Here is a 23,193-nt window from a genome sequence, read left to right as displayed (position 1 = left end):
ACAATATTAGAAAAATTCATTTATTTATTGCAGCCTCAAGATCAAGACTAAGATATGCATTTAATGTCCAACAACCTAAATTCAACTTTTCAGATACGATAATATGCAAAGAGGTGAAAATTTTGATAGCTGGAAAATTTTGTAGTGACACTGTTAAACAAAGCAGTGATTATATTCATCTAGTATGCATTCATGAAAAACAATGCTGTCAGTTCCAGTTTGGTTCAGATAAATACCAATGATAAAATGAATCACAGTAAAATGCAACAGAGTAGGCAAGCCTTTATGGAAAAAGTTTATATGGTGTTATAATAAAAGAGATGTCTCATAGTGTACACAGTCAGAGAGAACTGATTATGCCACATACTTTATATTTAATACTTATAGCAAATGTCATACTTGAAGCACTTTTCATAATAAAATGGAATTTAAATTAACAGTTTCTTGAGATACATATGTCATAAACAAAAGATAATTAATAACTGTCATGTTGTTCGTGGGAAACTGAGAGTAAACCAGTTTAGTGCCAGAGTGAACATTTCTGCTTGTGGAACCTTAATATAAGCTGTAAATGTCATAAAATCAAATACTTTTAACATCTTTCACTCATGGATCCCCCCCATCTGTTCATTCCCCTGGGAAGTGAGAATCCTGTAACCAAACCATTTCTTCCTCCTACAGGCAATGGTTTGGTGGCAAAGGTGATGTAGTTATCTATTATTAGAGAATCAGGGGTTTTAGCTGTCCCCACTGCACATGCTCAGTAACAGTCTTGATTTGATGTAATGAAACTTATTGTGGGTGTGTTACCAAGGATGCAATGCCTCAGAAGGTCCTCCCTTCTTGAAGAAAGTGTTCCTATGTTGTCTTTGTGTATGGTCTCTACTAGAGATTCTACAACAGGACGCACACCCTGGACATGCAGACCTTCCCTTCCTCTCTAAGAATGGTGAGCAGGCCTCATCGCACCTGTCCTACCCCTTACCAAGTCCTCCAAAACTCAAACAGCTAATAGACCCTGCATTGTCTGGACTGTGGTCAGGACTGCCTTTCTGTACCAACAGAGCTGATGTTATATTACTTAGAAACATTAAAACGGCTTATGAGACCCCCACTCTGAAGGTCATCTCTGTTTAAGTCATAGGTTAATATCTTCTTATTCTCCACATCAGGTCTTTTACTGCCATTTGAAATGTGGAAATGCCAACTTGGTCTAACTGTCTGTTATGCCTTCTCTTTACACATCAGCAAGTAGCAATAACCTCACTAAATCCCCCTAAACTGAGTGGCTTCTTTTCAGAGTTGTATAAGGTACTTTTAAAGCATTTGACTTCTCTTTTATTGGCAAAGATGATAACATTTGTCATCCTTATAGAGACAGTCTTCATTGGGTCCCATTTGAAAATCACTAATAATCATCATATCCAAAAATTTTTATTTTTCAGCTTGAAAATGTTTTTTCCACTTCAATGTGGCTTGATCAATCAGATTATATTAAAGACTGGACTAAGAAGTGTCAGAGAGTCTGAATGCGACAATATGTTAGGTCTTTATCTTGACCAGTAAAAAACTTAACAATATGCAAGTCATACTTGTACAATAAGAAAGATGTTCAGAAGTACTTTATATTGTGTGCTTTAGCTTCACATGTAAATTGCATTTAGACATAGACATCAGGAATTCAGAATATATTTTACTAATAACACTCCAGATTAAACAGGTAGTTAATAAAACACGGTAAAACAATCGGTATTTAAAGAATACTTGACAGTATGTACAGTGATGTTACAAACAACTGAATCATATGACAGTGACTTAGTCTGAGCAAGATCCCAATGTGTATTCAATACAGGTAATAAAGGTTCTGTTCCCTGTGTTTCTAAAGAGTAAGGAGCTGAAGAACCTTTCAATATAACAAAGAGTTAAGTATCAAATTAAGTGCACATTTAAAAAACTAAATCACATTATTGTTTTGCAAAAGCATGGACAATACTAGCTGCATAAGTTAACTCATGCCTGTGACTGAACTGGAAAGCACGTCTGAAATCCCTGAAGTGTGTGATAGCAATACACCCTATCCTTCCACTTTTAGAGTATAAAAGCTCAAACAGCTGATATTTTGCATGTCATGTGGAACTGTACTAAGATACACAACTTATGGTTTTCCTTGAGAGTAAGATTAGAGAAGATGGGATATGAAAAATCAACCCTTACATGGGAGACAGCTATATTGCACATTAACATCAATCACCTTCCAAAAATATTAAAACATGTCTTTATTACGATGTGTGCCCTTATTACATTTTTTATTACAAAGAATTGGAATGTCATGTCACCAATTACATGGGAAAATTTTAGCAATCTTGCTACAAATATATCTCATCTCACAAATTAGTTTATTCAAAAACAAAAAAACAAACGCTATTACCAAAAATATTGGGGTATCTTACTAGATATAATTCTTGACAAATAAAATTTGCCCACAAATTGACATGAAAAGCTAACCTTTTAATAAGAAATTAATGTAGTATAACCAGTTTTTTGCATCTACCCCCTTCTTTTAGTATATGTGTATCTAGATATTTCCCTAACCATACAATAAATGGTTGAATTTCTATCTTTACTTTCTATATAGACTATTCCCATTCCACTATCCCTTATGAGACCAAATGAACATAAGAATTCTCATACTCTACTTGACGATGTAGTGACTTCTAGTGTATATATTGTATATATATATATATATATATATATATATATATATATATATACATATATACATGTATATTTTTTTTCAAAATGAGATTGTTGTCTGTTTTCTTTACATATGTATTTGTATTGTTTATTTGTGTTTTTGAGTTATTCTATTGTTGTTATTATTTGGAAAAAAAGAAAACTGAAACAAAGAGATTTTGGAAAAAAACAATAGGGTATAAAAGCTCATAGGCCATGGGAATCACTGTTACATGCTTGTGAGTATGAAGTTAAATATGAGAAACACATTTACTAAATTAATTTATTTCTTTTAGTATCTTGCAATCATAAATACAGAATGGCCAAACTGTAGCAAAGTATTGAATCAAAGGCATTCCCCTTGCTATGAAGCTACAGCTCTTTAAGAAAACTTTCTTAAAGAATGAATACAAATAACTATAATTCTGTCTCAGTCAAAGATGGTTGACAGCTTCAATCTAGCATGTTCTCTCTTGGTTTCTGTGCATCATAAATGGAAGACCTTTTACTGTAGGTTTCAAGTGTCGAAGAAATATACTGAGATTCAAACAAAAATGCACATTTTGAAACTTATTATTATAATATTAAAACATTTTTGCCTTCTTCATCAACTTATATGAAAGCAGCACCTACATATGCCTGTGACTTATGTACTAAATCTAAAACCTGGATTAGGGGAAAAATACTTTGAGATAACATAACTTCAGACTCAGCATACCTTCCCCAATATTCTCAAATTTAATTCCAGAATTCTGCAGTTCACAGCTCGAGTCCTTGGAATATCATCAGGAAAATTGAAACAAACTATAAGAACAAACCCTGGATTGGAGAAGTGATTCTTTTTTTGCTGAAGCAGAGATATTACTGTAATTATATATTCTTTGGACAACTTTGAACCAATTTGTTGCTTTATTTGTTTTATCATAAGTTCAGTCTTATATTTAACTCTGCATACCGTAAGTCTGCAGGAACCATGATGAAACAGAAGTCCAAACAGATTATTACTTAGCATTAAAATAAATAGGAACCGTGGAACTAAGAAAAATCCTAAAATTTCCTATTTCTTTGGTTTCCTTTTTTTTTGATGATCTGTTTGACTGATTTGATACTGGATTGTGAGTTAGCAGTTTGGAATAAGTTTGGCTACATGAATGCTTTGAACTGGGAGTGACAAGAACCTGCGGTTTGACCTGAATTCCCAGCGTGTCCTTACTAGGAGATAGTGTACTGGCCATTTCTGTGGCATATATATATATATATATATATATATATATATATATATATATATATATACACACACACACACACACACACACACACACACACACACACATGTCATGAATGCTAGGGATAGTCTTAAAGATTAAGTGACAGGATTAGAGGTTAAAAGCCTCAGCAGAGTTTCAGTCGTGTGGACTTCAGTGAACATGGTTATGTGACTGGATGGATATATAAACTATCGAACATTTAATTGACTTACATTTAGTTTTAAGAATTTATTTTGTATTGCATTGCTTTTTGTAGCTATTACTGGATATTTTATTTAGTCCCAGTCAGTGTCTTCTTAAAACTTTCAACACAAGATATGTAGAACTTAGATTTGTTACTCCTCAGACTTACACAACTGATTTTACAACTAAGAATTATCCCATAGATTGAGTATTAAAGTCAAGTCCTTCTCAGTCTCCATACTAATAAGTAGGTTAGCCAGAGAAGGCATAATCTTCAGCTCCTGGAATAACTCTGCAATAATACTGGTTGAAAGCTCCCCCCACCTAAGCTTTTATAGGCTAATGCCAACCCTTCCACCCCTCCCCAAGATCTTTAGAAATTCACTCACTGAATTTAATATACCTCCCAACTAATAACAAAGTTTTTTCCAACCCTACTGATATCAATAAAATTACTTTTTTTCATTCTCAGATTACATAAGTCAATAGCTGAGTGGACAGTTTTTTATCAGAGTAATCTTTTTTAACTCATTGACATCTTTTGACATGATCATTTACAGACTTCCTCCTCAGAGAAAATGGAAAATACACTTTGCTCTTCCTAGAGTCAACAATTTACTAGCTGCATCATCACTCACAGGTAGTGCAAGAACTGAACCACATTACTCCTTCACTACTTTTTCAATTAGGAGGTCCCCATGGCTCAGTCTAGGTCTCCTAGTATTTACTATTATCATGAATGACATTCCTAAAGCTTGTCAACCAGATAGAATTATTCACAATGCTGATGACACCACTGCCTATTATTTTTACACATTTTTGTACTGCATATTCATTGTTGCCGCTATAAACACATCACTTGTTGAAAACCACAAACCTGCCTGCCACTGTGTCATGTTTTACCTCAAACCACCAGTGCTCACCAGTGTATATCTTTCCAAAAAAACAAAAACTAAGTTGAATTCAAAAGCTGACCTGACAAATGCTCCATCAGTGCTTTACCACCCTAATAAATGTCTACCCAACATCTACTTATACATGCCTACCCACCATCAACTTATACATGCCTATCTTACACCTACTTATACATGCCTACCCTACATCTACTTATACATGCCTACCCTACATCTACTTATACATGCCTACCCAACATCTACTTATACATGCCTACCCTACATCTACTTATACATGCCTACCCAATATCTACTCATAAATGCCTACCCTACACCTACTTATACATGCCTACCCTACATCTACGTATACATGCCTACCCTACATCTACTTATACATGCCTAACCGACATCTAATTATACATGCCTACCCTACATCTACTTATGCATACCTACCCAATATCTACTCATAAATGCCTACTCTACACCTACTTATACATGCCTACCCTACACCTACTTATACATGCCTACCCTACATCTACTTATACATGCCCACCCTACATCTACTTATACATGCCTACCCTACACCTACTTATACATGCCTACCCTACATCTACTTATACATGCCCACCCTACATCTACTTATACATGCCTACCCTACACCTACTTATACATGCCTAGCCTACATCTACTTATACATGCCTACCCTACATCTACTTATACATGCTTACCCAACATCTACTTATACATGCCTACACTACACCTACTTATACATGCCTACCCTACATATACTTATACATGCCTCCTCTACATCTACTTATACATGCCTATCCAACATCTACTTATAAATGCCTACCCTACACCTACTTATACATGCCTACCCTACACCTACTTATACATGCCTACCCTACATCTACTTATACATGCCTACCCTACATCTATTTATACATGCCTACCCAACATCTGCTTATACATGCCTACCCAACATCTACTTATATATGCCTACCCTACACCTACTTATACATGCCTACCCTACATCTACTTATACATGCCTATCCAACATCTACTTATACATACCTACCCTGCATCTACTTATACATGCCTACCCTGCATCTACTTATACATGCCTACCCTACACCTTATACATGCCTACCCTACACCTATTTATACATGCCTAACCTACATCTACTTATACATGTCTACCCATCATCTACTTATACATGACTACCCAACATCTACTTATACATACCTACTCTACATCTCTTTATACATGCATACCCAACATGTACTTATACATGCCTGCACTACATCTACTTATACATGCCTACCCTATATTTACCTATACATACCTACCCTACATCTACTTATACATGCCTGCCTACCTAACATCTACTTATACATGCCTACACTACATCTACTTATACATGCCTACCCTACATCTGCTTATACATACCTACCCTACATCTACTTATACATGTCTACCCTACACCTACTTATACATGTCTACCTACCCAACATCTACTTATACATACCTACCTGACATCTGCTTATACATGCCTACCCAACATCTACCTATACATGCCTACCCTACACCTACTTATACATGTCTACCTACCCAACATCTTTTTATACATGCCTACCCTATATCTACCTATACATGCTTACCCTACATCTACTTATTTAGTAGCACAAGCTCCCTTTTTCGTTCACATTCTCCATTAGATCCTTACCAAAGCACTTCATTCTCAAAATAGACACAGTGACTCACACTTCTTAGTTACTGCATTACAATCCTGTGATAGACCCCCACCCATACCCACATACCTCTCTATTTTAATAAAATATTTGTTTCTTTATAAAACAGATATAATATGAATTGTTTTAAGTATTAAACAATTTCTTTCTCTTGCTATATAATTTATTTATACAGGTATTCTACCATAATTGTTTGTTTTTAAATTTCTAATCATATTCAGTGCAGGTAGTGACTGTACAACTATTTAAGGGGAGTACAAGTCAGAGAGATTAGCAGCAGCTTTAGCAATGGGTTCCATCATCCAAGGATTACAGCAGAATTTCTTTAGGTTACCAGGTAACTGAATAAGGTTATTTTTGAAATGTTTCTGAATACACAAGTATTTATAGCGTGCATATCTCCAGTTTTAATGAAAAGGTCATAATTAATTATGTGATTTAACAAGGCAAAAAGATACATATGAAAATGTGCAAGAAGCTGCCATATTTGTGATGACTAGATCAAGGAGCTTAGGGCCTCTAGTAAGATGGTTGTCTTTTTGTAAAAGAGAGTTAGAATTTATAATGTAAAGGAAGTGATGGGCATGCCAGCCATTGGCAGTGTAGGTCAGCCATTTGAAAGATATTGGTTTTAACAGGGTTTCAGCTAAGGTGTTTAGATAACAAGCATGCCTAGAAGGTGATATAAGGAGATCATAGTTGAATTTTAGGCTAATTGCCCTAAATGGCCATTTCAAGCCTAACCAATAACCTGAGGTCAGAATCAAACTCTCTACTTTGTGTTTATATGGTGAAAAACCTTAGCCATTATGCCATTTCTACCCCTGTATTTCAAACCCATGGTGTTCTATAGCTAGATATGAATAGGCAGTTAGTGTTGTTTATGGTGGTGTAGACATCTAGGAGCAGGAAAGAGCTATTTAATAAGATATACCACCCACATCATACCTTACTAACTAGCTGTTCCCTCCCATGCTGCATAGTAATATCTTACTACACAGCACTCACACCTGTGTAAATATTACACTGTAGAGCAGTAGTATAGCTAGGGTAAGGTGAAAGGGACAACTGACCTAGGTGTAAAGTTTTGGGGGAGTGTAATCAGCTGATCCAGATCTTTCTTTAATGTAATACCAGCTTTTAAAAGCCAGTATTGTATTTGTGGTCAGTTTGCAGGCAGGGTATAAACTGTAGCAAATGGTTACTACATTTGTAGCAAGCAGTTTGCTACAGTTTAAAAAGGAGAAATGTTGGGGTATAAACTGTAGTAATTGTCTGCTACAGTTTAAAAAGAAGATTTTTTTTAGAACTAATGCACGAGTGCTGTAGTGCTCCATGCAGGCAGGGTATAAACTGTAGCAACTGTTTGCTACATTAGTAGCACACAATTTTCTATAGTTTAAAGTACATGAGCATGGTGAAAGAGGGTTGAGGGCAGCGGCACAGAAACAAGACCTGAATGGCTGGGGCAGGAGTGAGGGGGATGTCTCATGCATCTTTTTTTTTTTCAATGGAAGAGCTGGGGGAGGGGGGCATAGATCTAACTGTAATAAGCCAAAAGCCAATTGCTTATCAATTGGCTTATTACAGTATTTTTTTTTGCACTGAGGGGTTGGTGTGCTGGTTCATACTATAGGCCCAGGGCACTAGATGAAGCAGCTTTGCTTCTGTAGTGGAGTGCCATGTGTAACTGTTTAGCAATATCTTACCACACAGCATTTACATCCGTAAACATAGTACACCATGGAGTACCATGTGTAATTGTGTAGTAATATCTTACCACACAGCATTCACACCAGTGCACATAGTACACCATGGAGTATCATGTGTAATTGCATAGTAATATATTACCACACAGCATTCACACCAGTGCACATAGTACACGGTGGAGTACCATGTGTAATTGTGTAGTAATATCTTACCACACAGCATTCACAGCAGTGCACATAATACACCATGGAGTATCATATGCATTTATGTAGTAATATCTTAAAACACAGCATTTACACCAGTGCACATAGTTCACTGTGGAGTACCATGTATATTTGTGTAGTAATATCTTACCACACAGCATTCATACCAGTACACATAATACACCATGGAGTACCATGTGTAATTGTGTAGCAATATCTTACCACACAGCATTCACATCAGTGCATGCAGTACACTGTGAAGTGCCATGTATAACTGTGTAGTAATATCTTACCACAGAGTATTCACAATTCCCACCAGTGCAGATAATGCACCATGGAGTATCATGTGTAATTGTGTAGTAATAAATCACAGGCAGCATTCACAGCAGTGCACATAATACACCATGGAGTACCATATATATTTATGTAGTAATACCTTACTACACAGCATTCACACCAGTGCATATAGTACACAGTGGAGTACCATGTGTAACTGTATAGTAATATCTTACTACACAGCATTCACACCAGTGCAGATAGTACACCATGGAGTACAATGTGTAATTGTGTAGTAATATCTTACCACAGTGCATTCACAGCAGTACACATAATACACCATGGAGTATCATGTGTAACTGCGTAGTAATGTATTACCACACAGCATTCTCACCAGTGCACATAGTACATTGTGGAGTACCATGTATATTTGTGTAGTAATATCTTACCAGACAGAATTCATACCAGTACACATAGTACACCGTGGGGTACCAAGCGTAATGTGTAGTAATATCTTACCACACAGCATTCACACCAGTGCACATAGTACACTGTGGAGTGCCATGTGTAACTGTGTAGTAATATCTTACCACAGACTATTCACAATTCACACCAGTGCACATAAAGCACCATGGAGTATCATGTGTAATTGTGTAGTAATAAATTACCACATAGCATTCACAGCAGTGCATATAATACACCATGGAGTACCATATATATTTGTGTAGTAATATCTTACTGCACATCATTCACACCAGTGCACATAGTACACAGTGGAGTACCATGTGTAATTGTGTAGTAATGTCTCACCACACAGCATTCACACCAGTAGATGTACTATACTGTGGAGTGCCATGTATAACTGTGTAGTAATATCTTACCACAGAGTATTCACAATTCACACCAGTGCAGAAAATGCACCATGGAGTATGATGTGTAATTGTGTAGTAATAAATTACCACACAGCATTCACAGCAGTGCACATAACACACCATGGAGTACCATATATATTTGTGTAGTAATATCTTACTACACAGCATTCACACCAGTGCATATAGTACACAGTGGAGTACCATGTGTAACTGTGTAGTAATATCTTACTACACAGCATTCACACCTGTGCAGATAGTACACCATGGAGTACCATGTGTAACTGTGTAGTAATATCTTACCACAGAGTATTCACAATTCACACCAGTGCAGAAAATGCACCATGGAGTATCATGTGTAATTGTGTAGTAATAAATTACCACACAGCATTCACAGCAGTGCACATAACACACCATGGAGTACCATATATATTTGTGTAGTAATATCTTACTACACTGCATTCACACCAGTGCATATAGTACACAGTGGAGTACCATGTGTAACTGTGTAGTAATATCTTACTACACAGCATTCACACCTGTGGAGATAGTAAACCATGGAGTACCATGTGTAACTGTGTAGTAATATCTTACCACAGAGCATTCACAGCAGTACACATAATACACCATGGAGTATCATATGTATTTATCTAGTAATATCTTACCACACAGCATTCTCACCAGTGCACATAGTACACTGTGGAGTACCATGTATATTTGTGTAGTAATACCTTACCAGACAGAATTCATACCAATACACATAGTACACTGTGGAGTACCATGTGTAATGTGTAGTAATATCTTACCACACAGCATTCACACCAGTGCACATAGTACACTGTGTAGTGCTATGTGCAACTGTGTAGTAATATCTTACCGCAGACTTTTCACAATTCACACCAGTACACATAATGCACCATGGAGTATCATGTGTAATTGTGTAGTAATAAATTACCACACAACATTCACAGCAGTGCATATAATACACCATGGAGTACCATATATATTTGTGTAGTAATATCTTACTGCACATCATTCACACTAGTGCACATAGTACACAGTGGAGTACCATGTGTAACTGTGTAGTAATGTCTCACCACACAGCATTCACACCAGTGCACATAATGCACATTAGAGTAGAATGTGTAACTGTGTAGTAATATCTTACCACACAGCATTCACACCAGTGCACATAGTACACTGTGGAGTACCATGTGTAACTGTATAGTAATATCTTACCATACAGCATTCACACCAATGCACATAATGCACATTGGAGTACCATGAGTAATGCAGTGCATTTAAAGATACTACAATGTTATGTGACCTGACTACTACTACTGTGATCCAGGCCAATTAATCATGGTAGACAGAATGTAGTACACCAAACATAGGACACAGAAAGTAGTTATACAAATGTACATTAATGTTGTAACATAAAATTATTAAAAAAAATACTGTTTCGTTAAAATTGAAGACTCCCAGGCAATAGCAGAATTGGTCATTTTGGATCAATTATTTCTCCCAATTAGTAGATATAAACAATAAATTATATACAACAATAAATTATATGCAACATAATAAATAAGGTAATTCTGTCCTTTGCCTGTTTTGTGTCATACTATCCCAGTATAATATCCTGAAAACGTCATGGGAATATGTCAAACTATTTTAGACACAGTTTACAATCACATGCTGTGTGAACCCTGCATTCTGAATGTTGGAATGTCAAATACTGACATTACCAACTGTTTGAACTTGCTCTCTTTCCAGACCCATTAGTGCTTGATCTTGGGTTCAGAATGGTAGGGAGTTTCAGCAGATAAAATAGTTTACAGGCTTGCCATTATTATGCATGTAGTCTTTTAGGAAAACGTTTTGGTGAATGTTTGACTCACCCTTTCAAGCATCAAGTAGTATCCTATATAGTAAACCTTTATAGACACAGTTCTTTTTAAACAGGGAACACAAATAGTCCTAAACAGTCTGTTACAGTGACACAACCATCTTAAACTTGATCAGTAGTTGAGAAGTGAATAGATGTGCAGGGACTTTAGGAGCTCAGACTCTAGCATGTAGTACATTTTGTCATCTAGAAATTAGATGTGAAAGTGCTTTGTTTTCTGATGATGAGATTTGGGGTCTGGTGAGGAATGAATTACGCAAAGAATGAATTATGCAAATAATAACAGTGGACAGACACTGGCATGGCGACCCATTCTCTGAATCCCAGTATCTCAGTTTCACACACTTTAAATGTCAGAAGTATTGAGGGTAATTATTTCTATAGGGAAATCTCCTACCCCCAGATATCTACATCAGAGTAAAGTATAATAAGAGAGTGAAGGAGGGCCACAGCACTGTGCATATGGGTGGTGGGGGGGGGGGCTTTGTTTTTCACATATAATCCTTACTTAAAAAAATGAGGGTTATTTCAGATATCTTTTCATTCAGAATGTCATCATTTATGTCCTTTGCATAGTCTCAACAGATATAATGGACTTATTTCTTTAATGGTATTTTGCACAAAAAAATTCAGGATTAGATGCCATCTTGCTTAGCAAATGTCACCAGTAAGTTACCATTTCAGAATCAAATACTTAATTCTGCTTACCTTCACATATCTCTTGTGGACTAGTAAAGCTTATTATCCCTGATTTCGTCTTAAATCCAGGTTTACATGTGCAATAAAAACTTCCATTGGTGTTGTGACTTTCTGCATTTTTAGGGCATATATTGTTCACAGTATGTACATTAGCACCTGAAATTAGAGTAAAAGAAAATGGATGAAAAAGGCATTCTATGGTATGAAATCTTTACCTATTATTTAAAATGATTTCAGTTCATGATTTTCATTAAAATGACAATTCTATTCATAACAAATTAATATATCAGTGCAAAGAATGGGCCAAAAAAACAGACTGAATTTTAGAAAAACAATGTTGTACATTTTCAAACAGAATGCATTAGTCATCTGCTCCACCTTCTGTAACATCTGAGTGACTTACCTATTCGGACTGCAGTCTATCAGCAGGCACATCCTAAGTGTATGTAATTGAGGGAACTAAGGGAAATGGAATTCAGGGTATCATGTTGTAACACCATTATAACAGAATTAGGAGTTTTCTTGGAATGCTGTAAACACTGCCCTGCCCAGTTTCCAATCTGCATTTTATATGCATATGCCTCTGAAAAACTGGACCACCATTATTGGTCTCCACTAATTAGAGGTAGTCCTTTGGCCATAACCTTGGCCCTCCCCAAGGACAGGTGAGCTCATGCAAATCCTGCTCCTCCCTGTCCCGTTTTCCTGAGCAAATTTTGCTGTGTATCATGTTTAAGTAGGGCAGGTACCAAATATATTGTTATGTTTTGATTTTATGGTAAGTGTACTTACTAGTACTTAAGATAAACCTGTGGGGTCATGTTTTAGATGAACATTTTTAGCTGATTCTTAATGTCATGGTGGGTTTCATATCTGAGGGTGTACACTCTGTGAGATAATCTGAGAAATATGTCACTTTATGATTAGAGGGCCTGAATTCAGTCACAAGATATGCCCAGAAAGGACTCTTCTTAGTTCAATGGACAAAGTATGAATGCATTTTCTGTGGTTTATGGACAGACCCTCAACAGACATGCATAGGCAAGATATCAACTATGCATATTTGGGCATACTATGCACGATGGGTGTCTGCATTATGCATAAGTGTAGTAAAGGATGGTTGAGTCTTGCATAGCTAGGACATTATACAGAGGTATAATGATAGGGACTGTTTTGTGTGTGTGTGTGTGTGTGTGTGTGTGTGTGTGTGTGTGTGTGTGTCTATACATATATATATATATATATATATATATATATATATATATATATATATATATACACATATATATATATATATATATATATATATATATATATATATATATATATATTGTTTTTGTTTTTTTTTTTTTTAATTTGTTAATTGGTTAAGCTCACTCGAGGCTAGTGTCTCTTTTGGGGAAACAATCAGAAGCACTATCCCATACTGTGGGAAAATAAATGGAGGGGGAATCAGACCATGGATTACACAAAGGAGGCCATTAACAGATTATAGCCTTAATGCTACCAGCCAAACTGGAATACACCAGAAAGTATGGCATAAGTACATTTCCAGTGTTGTGAATCATATATTGTGTCTATATCATAGATTAGCCCATACTACTCCAGAAGTATTTATGTGACACACAAACTATTACGTTTCCATGAACTGCTGCTTTGCAAGTGATAATATCTTATGTAAAGACACAGTTTGGCATAATACGACATGCAACAAAGGAATCATGACACTTCAGGGAGAAACGATAGTGACATTTTCTTAGGTTTATATGAGCACTCAGAACATGGAAATAACAGATGAGGGAGTAGGTTAATTCAGTTTATTCATAACAAAGCAAAAGGGAAAAGGAAAAAGAAAAGTTTGGCAAGGATATCTTTATAAAAACATATCACCAGGGACTAAACTGCAAGGCATGAGATGAGTTAGGAATGGAGTAAACCACATTGTCAAAATTAACACATTTGTATTGTCAGACTGGATTTCTATGATATAAAATTATGAACTCCTGAACTATGAAGCAAGAAAAGAAATTACTCAATTAAACAATAATCAATATAATAAAATTTATATAAAATCATTTTAAAACATCAGCATATATATCAGCACATATAAGTTGGGAGGTGTAATATATTACAACACATCTGTCTTTTGAACTGCTTATTAACATGGAAATAAGACTGAAGCAAGCACTATGATAAAACTGAGTCATTCTTTTAAAGGTAAGAGAAATTCTTCTAAGATAACACCGTTATCATGACTGGATCACTGGATCATTTAGGATTACCCAACTTGGCAACATCTAACTTTTCTGACCATAGTTGCCTAGCAACGGTTTATAGATTCATAGACACACCAAGGCCCTTGAGGTTCATGAACATTCCTGCCATTCTTGCCAGTTCCTTCCCTCAGACTGCACCTCCTTTCTACAACATGCTGTGAACATTTATTCCAGACATTTGTGAGGCACTGGGTTAGAAAACTGTCAACCTATTATGGTTTATTTTCTGTTGATGAAGACTAGGGTCCCTAGTTCTAGTATTGGTGGCGATACTGGACTTGCAGAGAAATAGGAGGACCAGAATAATTGTGTATCTAATGGCATGATAAGTAAGAGAGAAGTCTCTCCTCAAAAATATGTAAGGCACTGAATAAAGGAATAAAGCTTCTAGCCTCTCTTGCTAGCTCAGGGATTTTATATGTGTGAGCTTTGTGGTCCAGAATCTTTGGGATCTTTGTAATTGTTTGATATATTTATTGGGATACATCTTAAAGTTGGAATTGTAGTGGATAATTCACCTGATCAATGCAGAATATAAAGGAATGATTACTTCTTTAGACATTGATGATACTCTTTATAAACTAGCTGGCCTAAATAAAAGTATTTCCTGGCAACAATTGTTACATGATGGTCAAAAGAGAGGTATTGATGGAGTGATCAACCAAAGTACCTAGGTCCCTAAGTACATTTTCATTTTGTAGAGGTGTATTGTCTAGACAAAATGATGAGGGGAGGGCTTATCTACCAAAAGTGTTGATACTTTACTTTTTAGCATTTAGTTTGAGATCATTTTTAGTCCACCAAGAGTTTATAGTGAAAGTTCATTCTGAAGGCTTGGGTATCACAAAGTAACTTAACAATAGCCCCAAGCTTACAATCATCTGAAAACATTGCTAGCCAGAGGTTTTGGTGATCTTACTTGGAGATCTAAGAAATAAATATCAAAAAGAAGAGATCACAGCATCAAATTTGAGGGACACTGCTGGTCATTTTTAATCATTTCTGACACCTCTAATGGGTTCTGTCTTTTGGCCAGTTTACTATCAATTTTACCATATACGGGGCAAATTTTAAATCATTCAGCTTTTGTATGATGCCAACATGAGGAATAATGTCAAATGTGTTGGCCAGGTCAGGCTATGCTACATGCACTGCATGGCCACCATCTATACCTCCATAACCCTTTCAAAGAAATTTGGCAGATTAAATTGACAGCATCAACCCTTCACAAAGCCACACTTCCAAGGTCAAGTCTAATAAGATGAATGAGTTTACAGTTTATGAGGTAGTTATAGTATGTTACATGGTTTTGCAGAAGATTCTTGTAATGCTGATAGGTCTGTAATTACCAGAGTTAGTTGTGAGGAAGAGCATTGCCACTGCTGTGTGGCATTCATCAGGGGTAAAACCAATAGCTAAACTTAAGTTAAACAGTCTGAGCAGTGTGGCTACAAGGACAAGTTGAACACCATTAATAAACAACTAGGTATATTGTCAGGTCCCATGGGGAATGGATTTTTTGGGGTAAGGGATTCAGATATTTCAGAGCACTGAATGGAAGTTTTGGGGGTAAAGTTGGCATTAACTTTGTTGACAAGAGTACTGGCAATGTCAGTTGGGTCAAAACAGGAAGAAGTTGTGGGCAATGTAGTTTTTTTTCCAGAAGCTAAAGAAGTATTTATAATTACCTTTGATTTCAAAGGCCAACCTAAGTTCATGGGCTTCTTTAGTGGAACTGATAGTGTTTTAGCAATCTACATGTCATTTGTACATTTCAAACAGCTTATCTATTTCTAACTAAGGTCTTTGTGATTCATAACTAAAATAATTCTGGAAGATTTTTCTTTATAGAAGGCCTTTGCTAGCTACCTGGAATGTCTTACTTTTTTGTCTTTCCCTAGCAGTGCTAAATTCCAGTTAGCCTTTTTTTAAAAATCATGTTTTAGTAAGATTAGTTGCCGTTCTTTTGAGTGATGTTAGTGGCACAAATATTTTGCTATATTCCTACAGTTTTAAGACATTTATATCTTCATCAGATGTATCAGTCTATTAAGACTATAAAGGCAACAACAAAGCAAATAGTTACAGGTACCAGATGAGTGGGAAATGAGAAAGCAGAGGAAGAAGATGGAAATATAAGATTAAACAACATAGAAAAGCTGAAGCTGTATCTGGTATTGATGAAAATCAAAGCTAGAAAAGCAGATGATGTTACAGAAACTTGGAATGATAATTTAGGAATGAAGGGGAGCTGTACACCTCTTGAGGAATACCTTCAGATCTGTTCAGGAGCTTCTAACTTGAAGAAACAAACAACAAGAAAATCATGCAGCAAACCTTATATAGAAAAACATGTATAGCAAATATATCTAACTGCCCAAGTTAACAAAAATGTGCAAAATATCAACATTAACTCTAATAAATATCCAGAAAAAAAGAAAAAAAACAGTGCATTATTAAAGACACATAGCTCGCCTTTTTTGAAAATATTTGCAGCTTTCATTGTCATGTATTCAAAGTCTTCATCACAATAAATCAGAAGTTAAATGATCAGGCCTTTTGTATCACAAAAACAGTGACATCACAAATAACAAGCCAATTGCAACATACAAAACGCTTGTTCCATACTGAATGCTGTAATAAGATATCCTGTGGAAAAAAATAAATATCTATGTTCAAACACATTTCAAATTGGTATTGTCATTAAGTCCCAAATATTTAGCAGTATACAGTTTAATTTTCCAACACTAATCTTTGTACATGGGTGTTGTGTCCAAGTGTCTACCTCTGCCATCCAACTGTGCTATGTCAATAGCAAAATATAAATATTTTTCTCCACCTTGGACATATTACTGATTGTTTAAATAGAACACCGTTAATAGATTTTCTCTTAAAAACATAGACGTATTCACAGAAGCACTGTTACAGTCTATGTATGGTCTTAGCCATGTAAAAACTGTTACAACCATCACGCCTAACAGCATACTCACTCCTTTCATTATAGACAGAATGCCCTTTAACATTATATGTCCAAATGAAGTATTTCAAGGCAGGATAGGACACACATCTGCAAATCTGAAACATTTATAGAAGGTTCATGCATATGTGCCCCAAAATTTATTTGTGATCATCTGGGATCAGGAATAACTTCCTATGCTTGTTTGTTTTTTTTTTTTTATTAGTGGCCTTTTGATTGATGAGCATGAGAATTTAACCAAGAGCCCTCAAGAGGACTGGGTCTCTTTCTATAACCCTCTAGTTATTTTACAATACACTTTTAACAGCCCCAGCATCTAAACAAGATGATATGGACATAGTACATTCATATTTAGTATTTATGCTACAACTACTTTACAGATTGTTTCACATGCAAACCAGCCCGAACATTGGCAGAATTTGTATATCTCTATATTAGCATCATAGGGCATTGCTTGTACTGTACTGTAGCCCTTTAACAACTTCTTGCTATAAACATATACACTAATTTTGTAACTTGTTCAAAATGAACTGCCTGCTTTTATATGATATAATTTTTGATATGACCCTTATGGTTTCTAGTGGACCACAACTAGGAGTTCCCTCCTATTGGCTGACAAAAAAGCATTCGAACAATTAATAATGCTGTCACAAGTTATAGCAACATTTACAAAAGGTATATTACCATACAAAATAGTAGAACAGAACCTGAAAAATAAGTGGTGCTAATGTCCATAGTGCCAACAAAAATACTTCTGTAACATTCCCCAGAATACAAATTCTCATTGAGAAAGGTTATAAATAAAACATGGTAAAACAGACATATATTAAATAGAAAATACATTTCCCTGTTTCCACTAAAAGATGGCAAGTATCTTTTAAATACAAGCTAGAGTTCTGAATGACTTTGCTAATTTTACTATGAACAAAATTGGGGGCTCTGTGTTAGTACTCCTGGTAAAAACAATAGATCTAAAAGATGGATTTATCTGATTGTTATGGATTTTGTGATACCAAAGTATAAACTCATTGCAAGTCAGAGTACTTGTAAGAAATTATGAATCTTTTCATTAACAAAGCCCTTCATGGGCAATTCAAAAATGTTATTATCTGCCTTTTTATAGACTTTGCTTAGATAACTTCTCCAGAAAACCGTTCATTATTAACCCATGTTTTTCAGATGCCATGATTACCCTTATCTTCCTTCAGAAATAACACATTTCCATTTGACGTAACTCTCTATATTCAAGTGTTCATTGGCAGATACATTCTAAAAGACACTTGACATTCTTAATGGAACTGGGATAATTTGGTCTGAAAGGTAATGAAGGGGTGATCATGGTTACAACAGACAGCAAGTCATGACACACTTGTGCACCACAGTGTGTAAGGTTAAAGAAAGTAAGGGGGATATTTAACTGAAAGTGCAGTTTAGAATAAGCATGGAGTCCACTTGGTTTGTAATCTTGTTAGATACTATTCTGAGCAATAATTAGAAAAGAAACTTTCAAAAAGTGAATGGTGTTGCACTGGTATCAGTGATACCCCCATTTGCCAGCTTGTTTTTTTAAAAAGTTTTTTTTCTTTTTTTTGGTATTTAATAATTTAATATGGATCTGGGAGGATAGAGGAATGGTGAGGATGCAGGGAGTAGAGGTGGCGAAGGTGGATGAGTTTAAATACTTGGGATCAACAGTTCAGAGTAATGGTGAGTGTGGAAGAGAGGTGAAGAAGAGAGTACAGGCAGGATGGAGTGGGTGGAGAAGAGTGTCAGGAGTGATTTGTGACAGATGGGTACCAGTAAGAGTGAAAGGGAAGGTCTACAAGAGGGTAGTGAGACCAGCTATGTTATATGGGTTGGAGAAGGTGGCATTGACAAAAAGACAGGAGTCAGAGCTGGATGTGACAGAGTTAAAGTTAAGATTTGCACTGGGTGTGATGAGGGTAGACAGGATTAGGAATAAGTATATTAGAGGGTCAGCCCAGGTTGGACAGTTTGGAGACAAAGCTAGAGAGGTGAGATTACGTTGGTTTGGACATGTGCTGAGGAGGGATGCTGGGTATATTGGGAAAAGGATGCTAAGGATGAAGCTGCCAGGTAAGAGGAAAAGAGGAAGGCCTAAGATAAGGTTTATGGATGTGGTGAGAGAGGACATGCAGGTGGTTGGTGTGACAGAGAAAGATGCAGAGGACAGGAAGAAATGGAAACAGATGATCCGCTGTGGTGACCCCTAATGGGAAAAAAATGAAAGAAGATGACTATGGATCTCTTTTCTTAGTCTTTAATTAATTAATTAACTACATTTATTCTGCTACAGGTTTCATTTGCTCAACAGATGACATAGAACATTTACTCAATGCTGTTATCAGCTCTGCAGATTCTAGTTGGGGAGCTCCCCATCATTTTTGTATTCTTACTCCATCCACAGCCTCTAAGTCTGGTATTGTCTGCATTTTCTTTTATAATGTGATTTGAGTCTCCAAAGACATCTTTCTGTCACTTTCTTTATTTCTGATTTTCAGACTTCAATAAGTGGGTGAAGTAAGTGATTTGATTTTCAGTCATCTGCCCATTAAGAATTGAGCTTATGAGAGGCTGAACCCCTCCAGTGGAATACCCTGTTTTCCAAAGCTGTGACATTGCAGCATTCATTGCTATTTCTACTGCTACTTGGATAATTCTCTCCACTTGTCTCTGTTCTTTACAATCATGTGAACTTGTTCTGACATGCTAAATCTCTCACATACACCTAGATCTTAAAAATCACAGTCCTTGGTTCTCATATTCACCTCAGTAATAAATGCTTCTATAGTCTCTTTAGAACCTTGTGATTTTATGATGAACAAATGGAACTTCAAATCAGAAAATACATCGATTTTCTGAAATCAATCACCCATCTATATCTATATCTATATCTATATCTATATCTATATCTATATCTATATCTATATCTATATCTATATCTTGGTATAGGCAACTCATTAAAATGTACATTTCTCAAACTTTGTATTTCAAAGTACAAAGAAAAGACAGACTTATTGAAGAAAGTGCAAAATCTCTTTTTCCATGTTATTTACAGGGGTCAAGCCTCCCTGGATGTCTCATGCCCCTAATAAACTAAATTTACAGTACTGGAGAAAAGTGCCAATACCTTACAGCAATTTCTGCAATCTCTAAGCTAGTTGTTTAAACAATGAGTATTTAAATCTGCCAAAAATATTTATTCTGCTTTAAAATATTTCATTTGTTGAATATATCAATCAATCAATATATCTGTCTGTCTACCTGTCTAATATCTCTGTCAGTACAAATGCACATATGGGTCCCGGATACTCTGTTGAACAGTAAATTGTTCATCAGTGTGTTTGGATATGTATATACATCAAGAGTACTCTTTTTCAAGTGTATCGTACATCAACAACAGGAAATTCAAAGGTTTGTGTTTACAGTAAGCAGGTTGGGGTAATAGTATTTGTGAGCTTTGTGTGTTAAGAATAAGGGTTAAGTAAGGGGATAGATTTAGGGTTAGAGTAAGGGCTAGGTAAGGGGATTATGTGTGGTGTGTGTGTATGTGTGTGTGTGTGTGTGTGTGTGTGTGTGTGTGTGTGTGTGTGTGTGTGTGTGTGTGTGTGTATGTGTGTGTGTGTGTGTGTGTGTGTGTGTGTGTGTGTGTGTGTGTGTGTGTGTGTGTGTGTGTGTGTGTGTGTGTGTGTGTGTGGTGTGTGTGTGTGTGTGTGTGTGTGTGTGTGTGTGTGTGTGTGTGTGTGTGTAGATATATATATATATATATATATATATATATACACACACACACATATATATATATATATATATATATATATATATATATATATATATATATACGGGAATGTTGCCAGTTTATGGTTAGTGTATACGCTAGGTAAGAGGATAGATTTAATGGCGTATTTGTGAATGTTTTGGTATGTGTGATTAACTTTGTTAAATGCAATCAACTGACAGAGTGGAAATGAATGCTGCTGAGTGTGAGTGTAAGTATTTGTTAGGTTAGAAGGTAGTTGTAGTGTTTTGCATCTTTGATGGTGTACATGTGTACATTTGTGTACATCCAAGTTTCTTTTGTAGTAGTACTGTTAGGTAAAGGGGCTTTAGTAAGTTAATGTGTAAGGTTAGAGTTACAGGCAGAGGCAAGGACTAGATTAAGATCCTGCTTTTCTACTACAATAATCCTGCAAATGCTCAATACCCCCAACTCTAGCCGGCACCTAACCTCTCCACTCACTCACCCCTTTCATTTACTTTCTTCACTCCAATATACTCTACCTCAAGCTACTCAATTTTCTATTATTTTAACTATGTTTGACAACTGTGTATCACTGTGCTCTCATATCATGCCATCCAATAACTTTTCACCATCCTTCGTACATCTTTACGAATACTTCGCCGTACTCTAACATCTCTTCACACTTTACACTAACCGTTGTCCACCTGCTGAAACCATTCTACATTTCTATCAAATGTAATAAGTTCCTTAGTCCTCCCAAATGTATCCTAAAACCCATATATCCCAAGAAGCGGGTATATATTACATCACCAAATGCTTAAAAAAGCGAACAGTGATTAATCGACCCTATGTAAGCGAAAGCTTGCAATATCGAACTGTCAGAACAGCGATTTTTTTTCCCAAGGGAAAAAAATTGCTGTTGCAACAAAAAAAATAAATAAATAATACACTTTATAGCATTACATTAACACACCCCCTTTGTGGGGGACCCCCTACTTAAATATACCAATGCCAAGACCACACTACAGTGCCAAAAATGGCAAAGTACCGAAGCAACCAAGCAAATTTTCTCCCAGGGAAATAATTCACTTATATGCTGCTTTGATATTTTGCCGTTTCATTCTATTATGTTCGACCAAGATGCATTCGAAAGAATGCATCTTCGGTCCTCAAATAGGAACCCCAAGAAGCATACTACTAGCCCTATAGTACTACAGCTATTACTCAATGGAGGTATTGATCCTAATCCAGGCTCAGAATCTACAAGTTATAATTAAATAGCTATCAAATATGACTGCATTACCCCTCCTCCAGTCACCTTATGACACCCAAATTATTCTACCTCTATAGCAAAAGCCTATAAAGTAAACTAGAATCATTTTATGCGTATATACTCCTCTGTAACTGTGATCCATCCATCCATGCATCCATCCATCCATCCTCAACCTCTTTTCCCATTTTTGCACATGAGGTTGGGATATAACTTCAACAGTGACAATCATCTAGAGCCAAGGTTTACACCACCAGGTGACTACCCCTGCCATGGTAGTTCATCTGTACCACACACTCAGACACATACTCACACCTAGAACCAATTTAGAGTGTCCAGTAACTGAAATCTGTCTGAAGGCAAATATTTCCAATTAACAATTACTCCCATTGAGCTACAATATTCTTAAACTCAA

General features: G+C 36.0%; 1 protein-coding gene across 1 annotated transcript in view; it reads right to left on the bottom strand.

Annotated features, from left to right (window-relative positions):
- Window positions 1-23,193, bottom strand: part of LOC122812123 (adhesion G protein-coupled receptor E2-like) — a 901,467-nt gene that overhangs the window by 503,397 nt on the left and 374,877 nt on the right. Inside the window, exon 6 of the mRNA XM_044084412.1 lies at window positions 12,502-12,648. Coding sequence (XP_043940347.1) covers window positions 12,502-12,648 — 147 coding nt within the window. The remainder of the gene's footprint in view (window positions 1-12,501; window positions 12,649-23,193) is intronic.

The sequence above is a fragment of the Protopterus annectens genome, chromosome 9.part0 (genome assembly GCF_019279795.1).
Source record: "Protopterus annectens isolate FY-2018-M chromosome 9.part0, PAN1.0, whole genome shotgun sequence".
Taxonomy (NCBI): Eukaryota; Metazoa; Chordata; order Ceratodontiformes; family Protopteridae; genus Protopterus; species Protopterus annectens.
The sequence above is the reverse complement of the archived record's forward strand: the minus strand, read 5'-3'. Positions and strand labels throughout refer to the sequence as shown.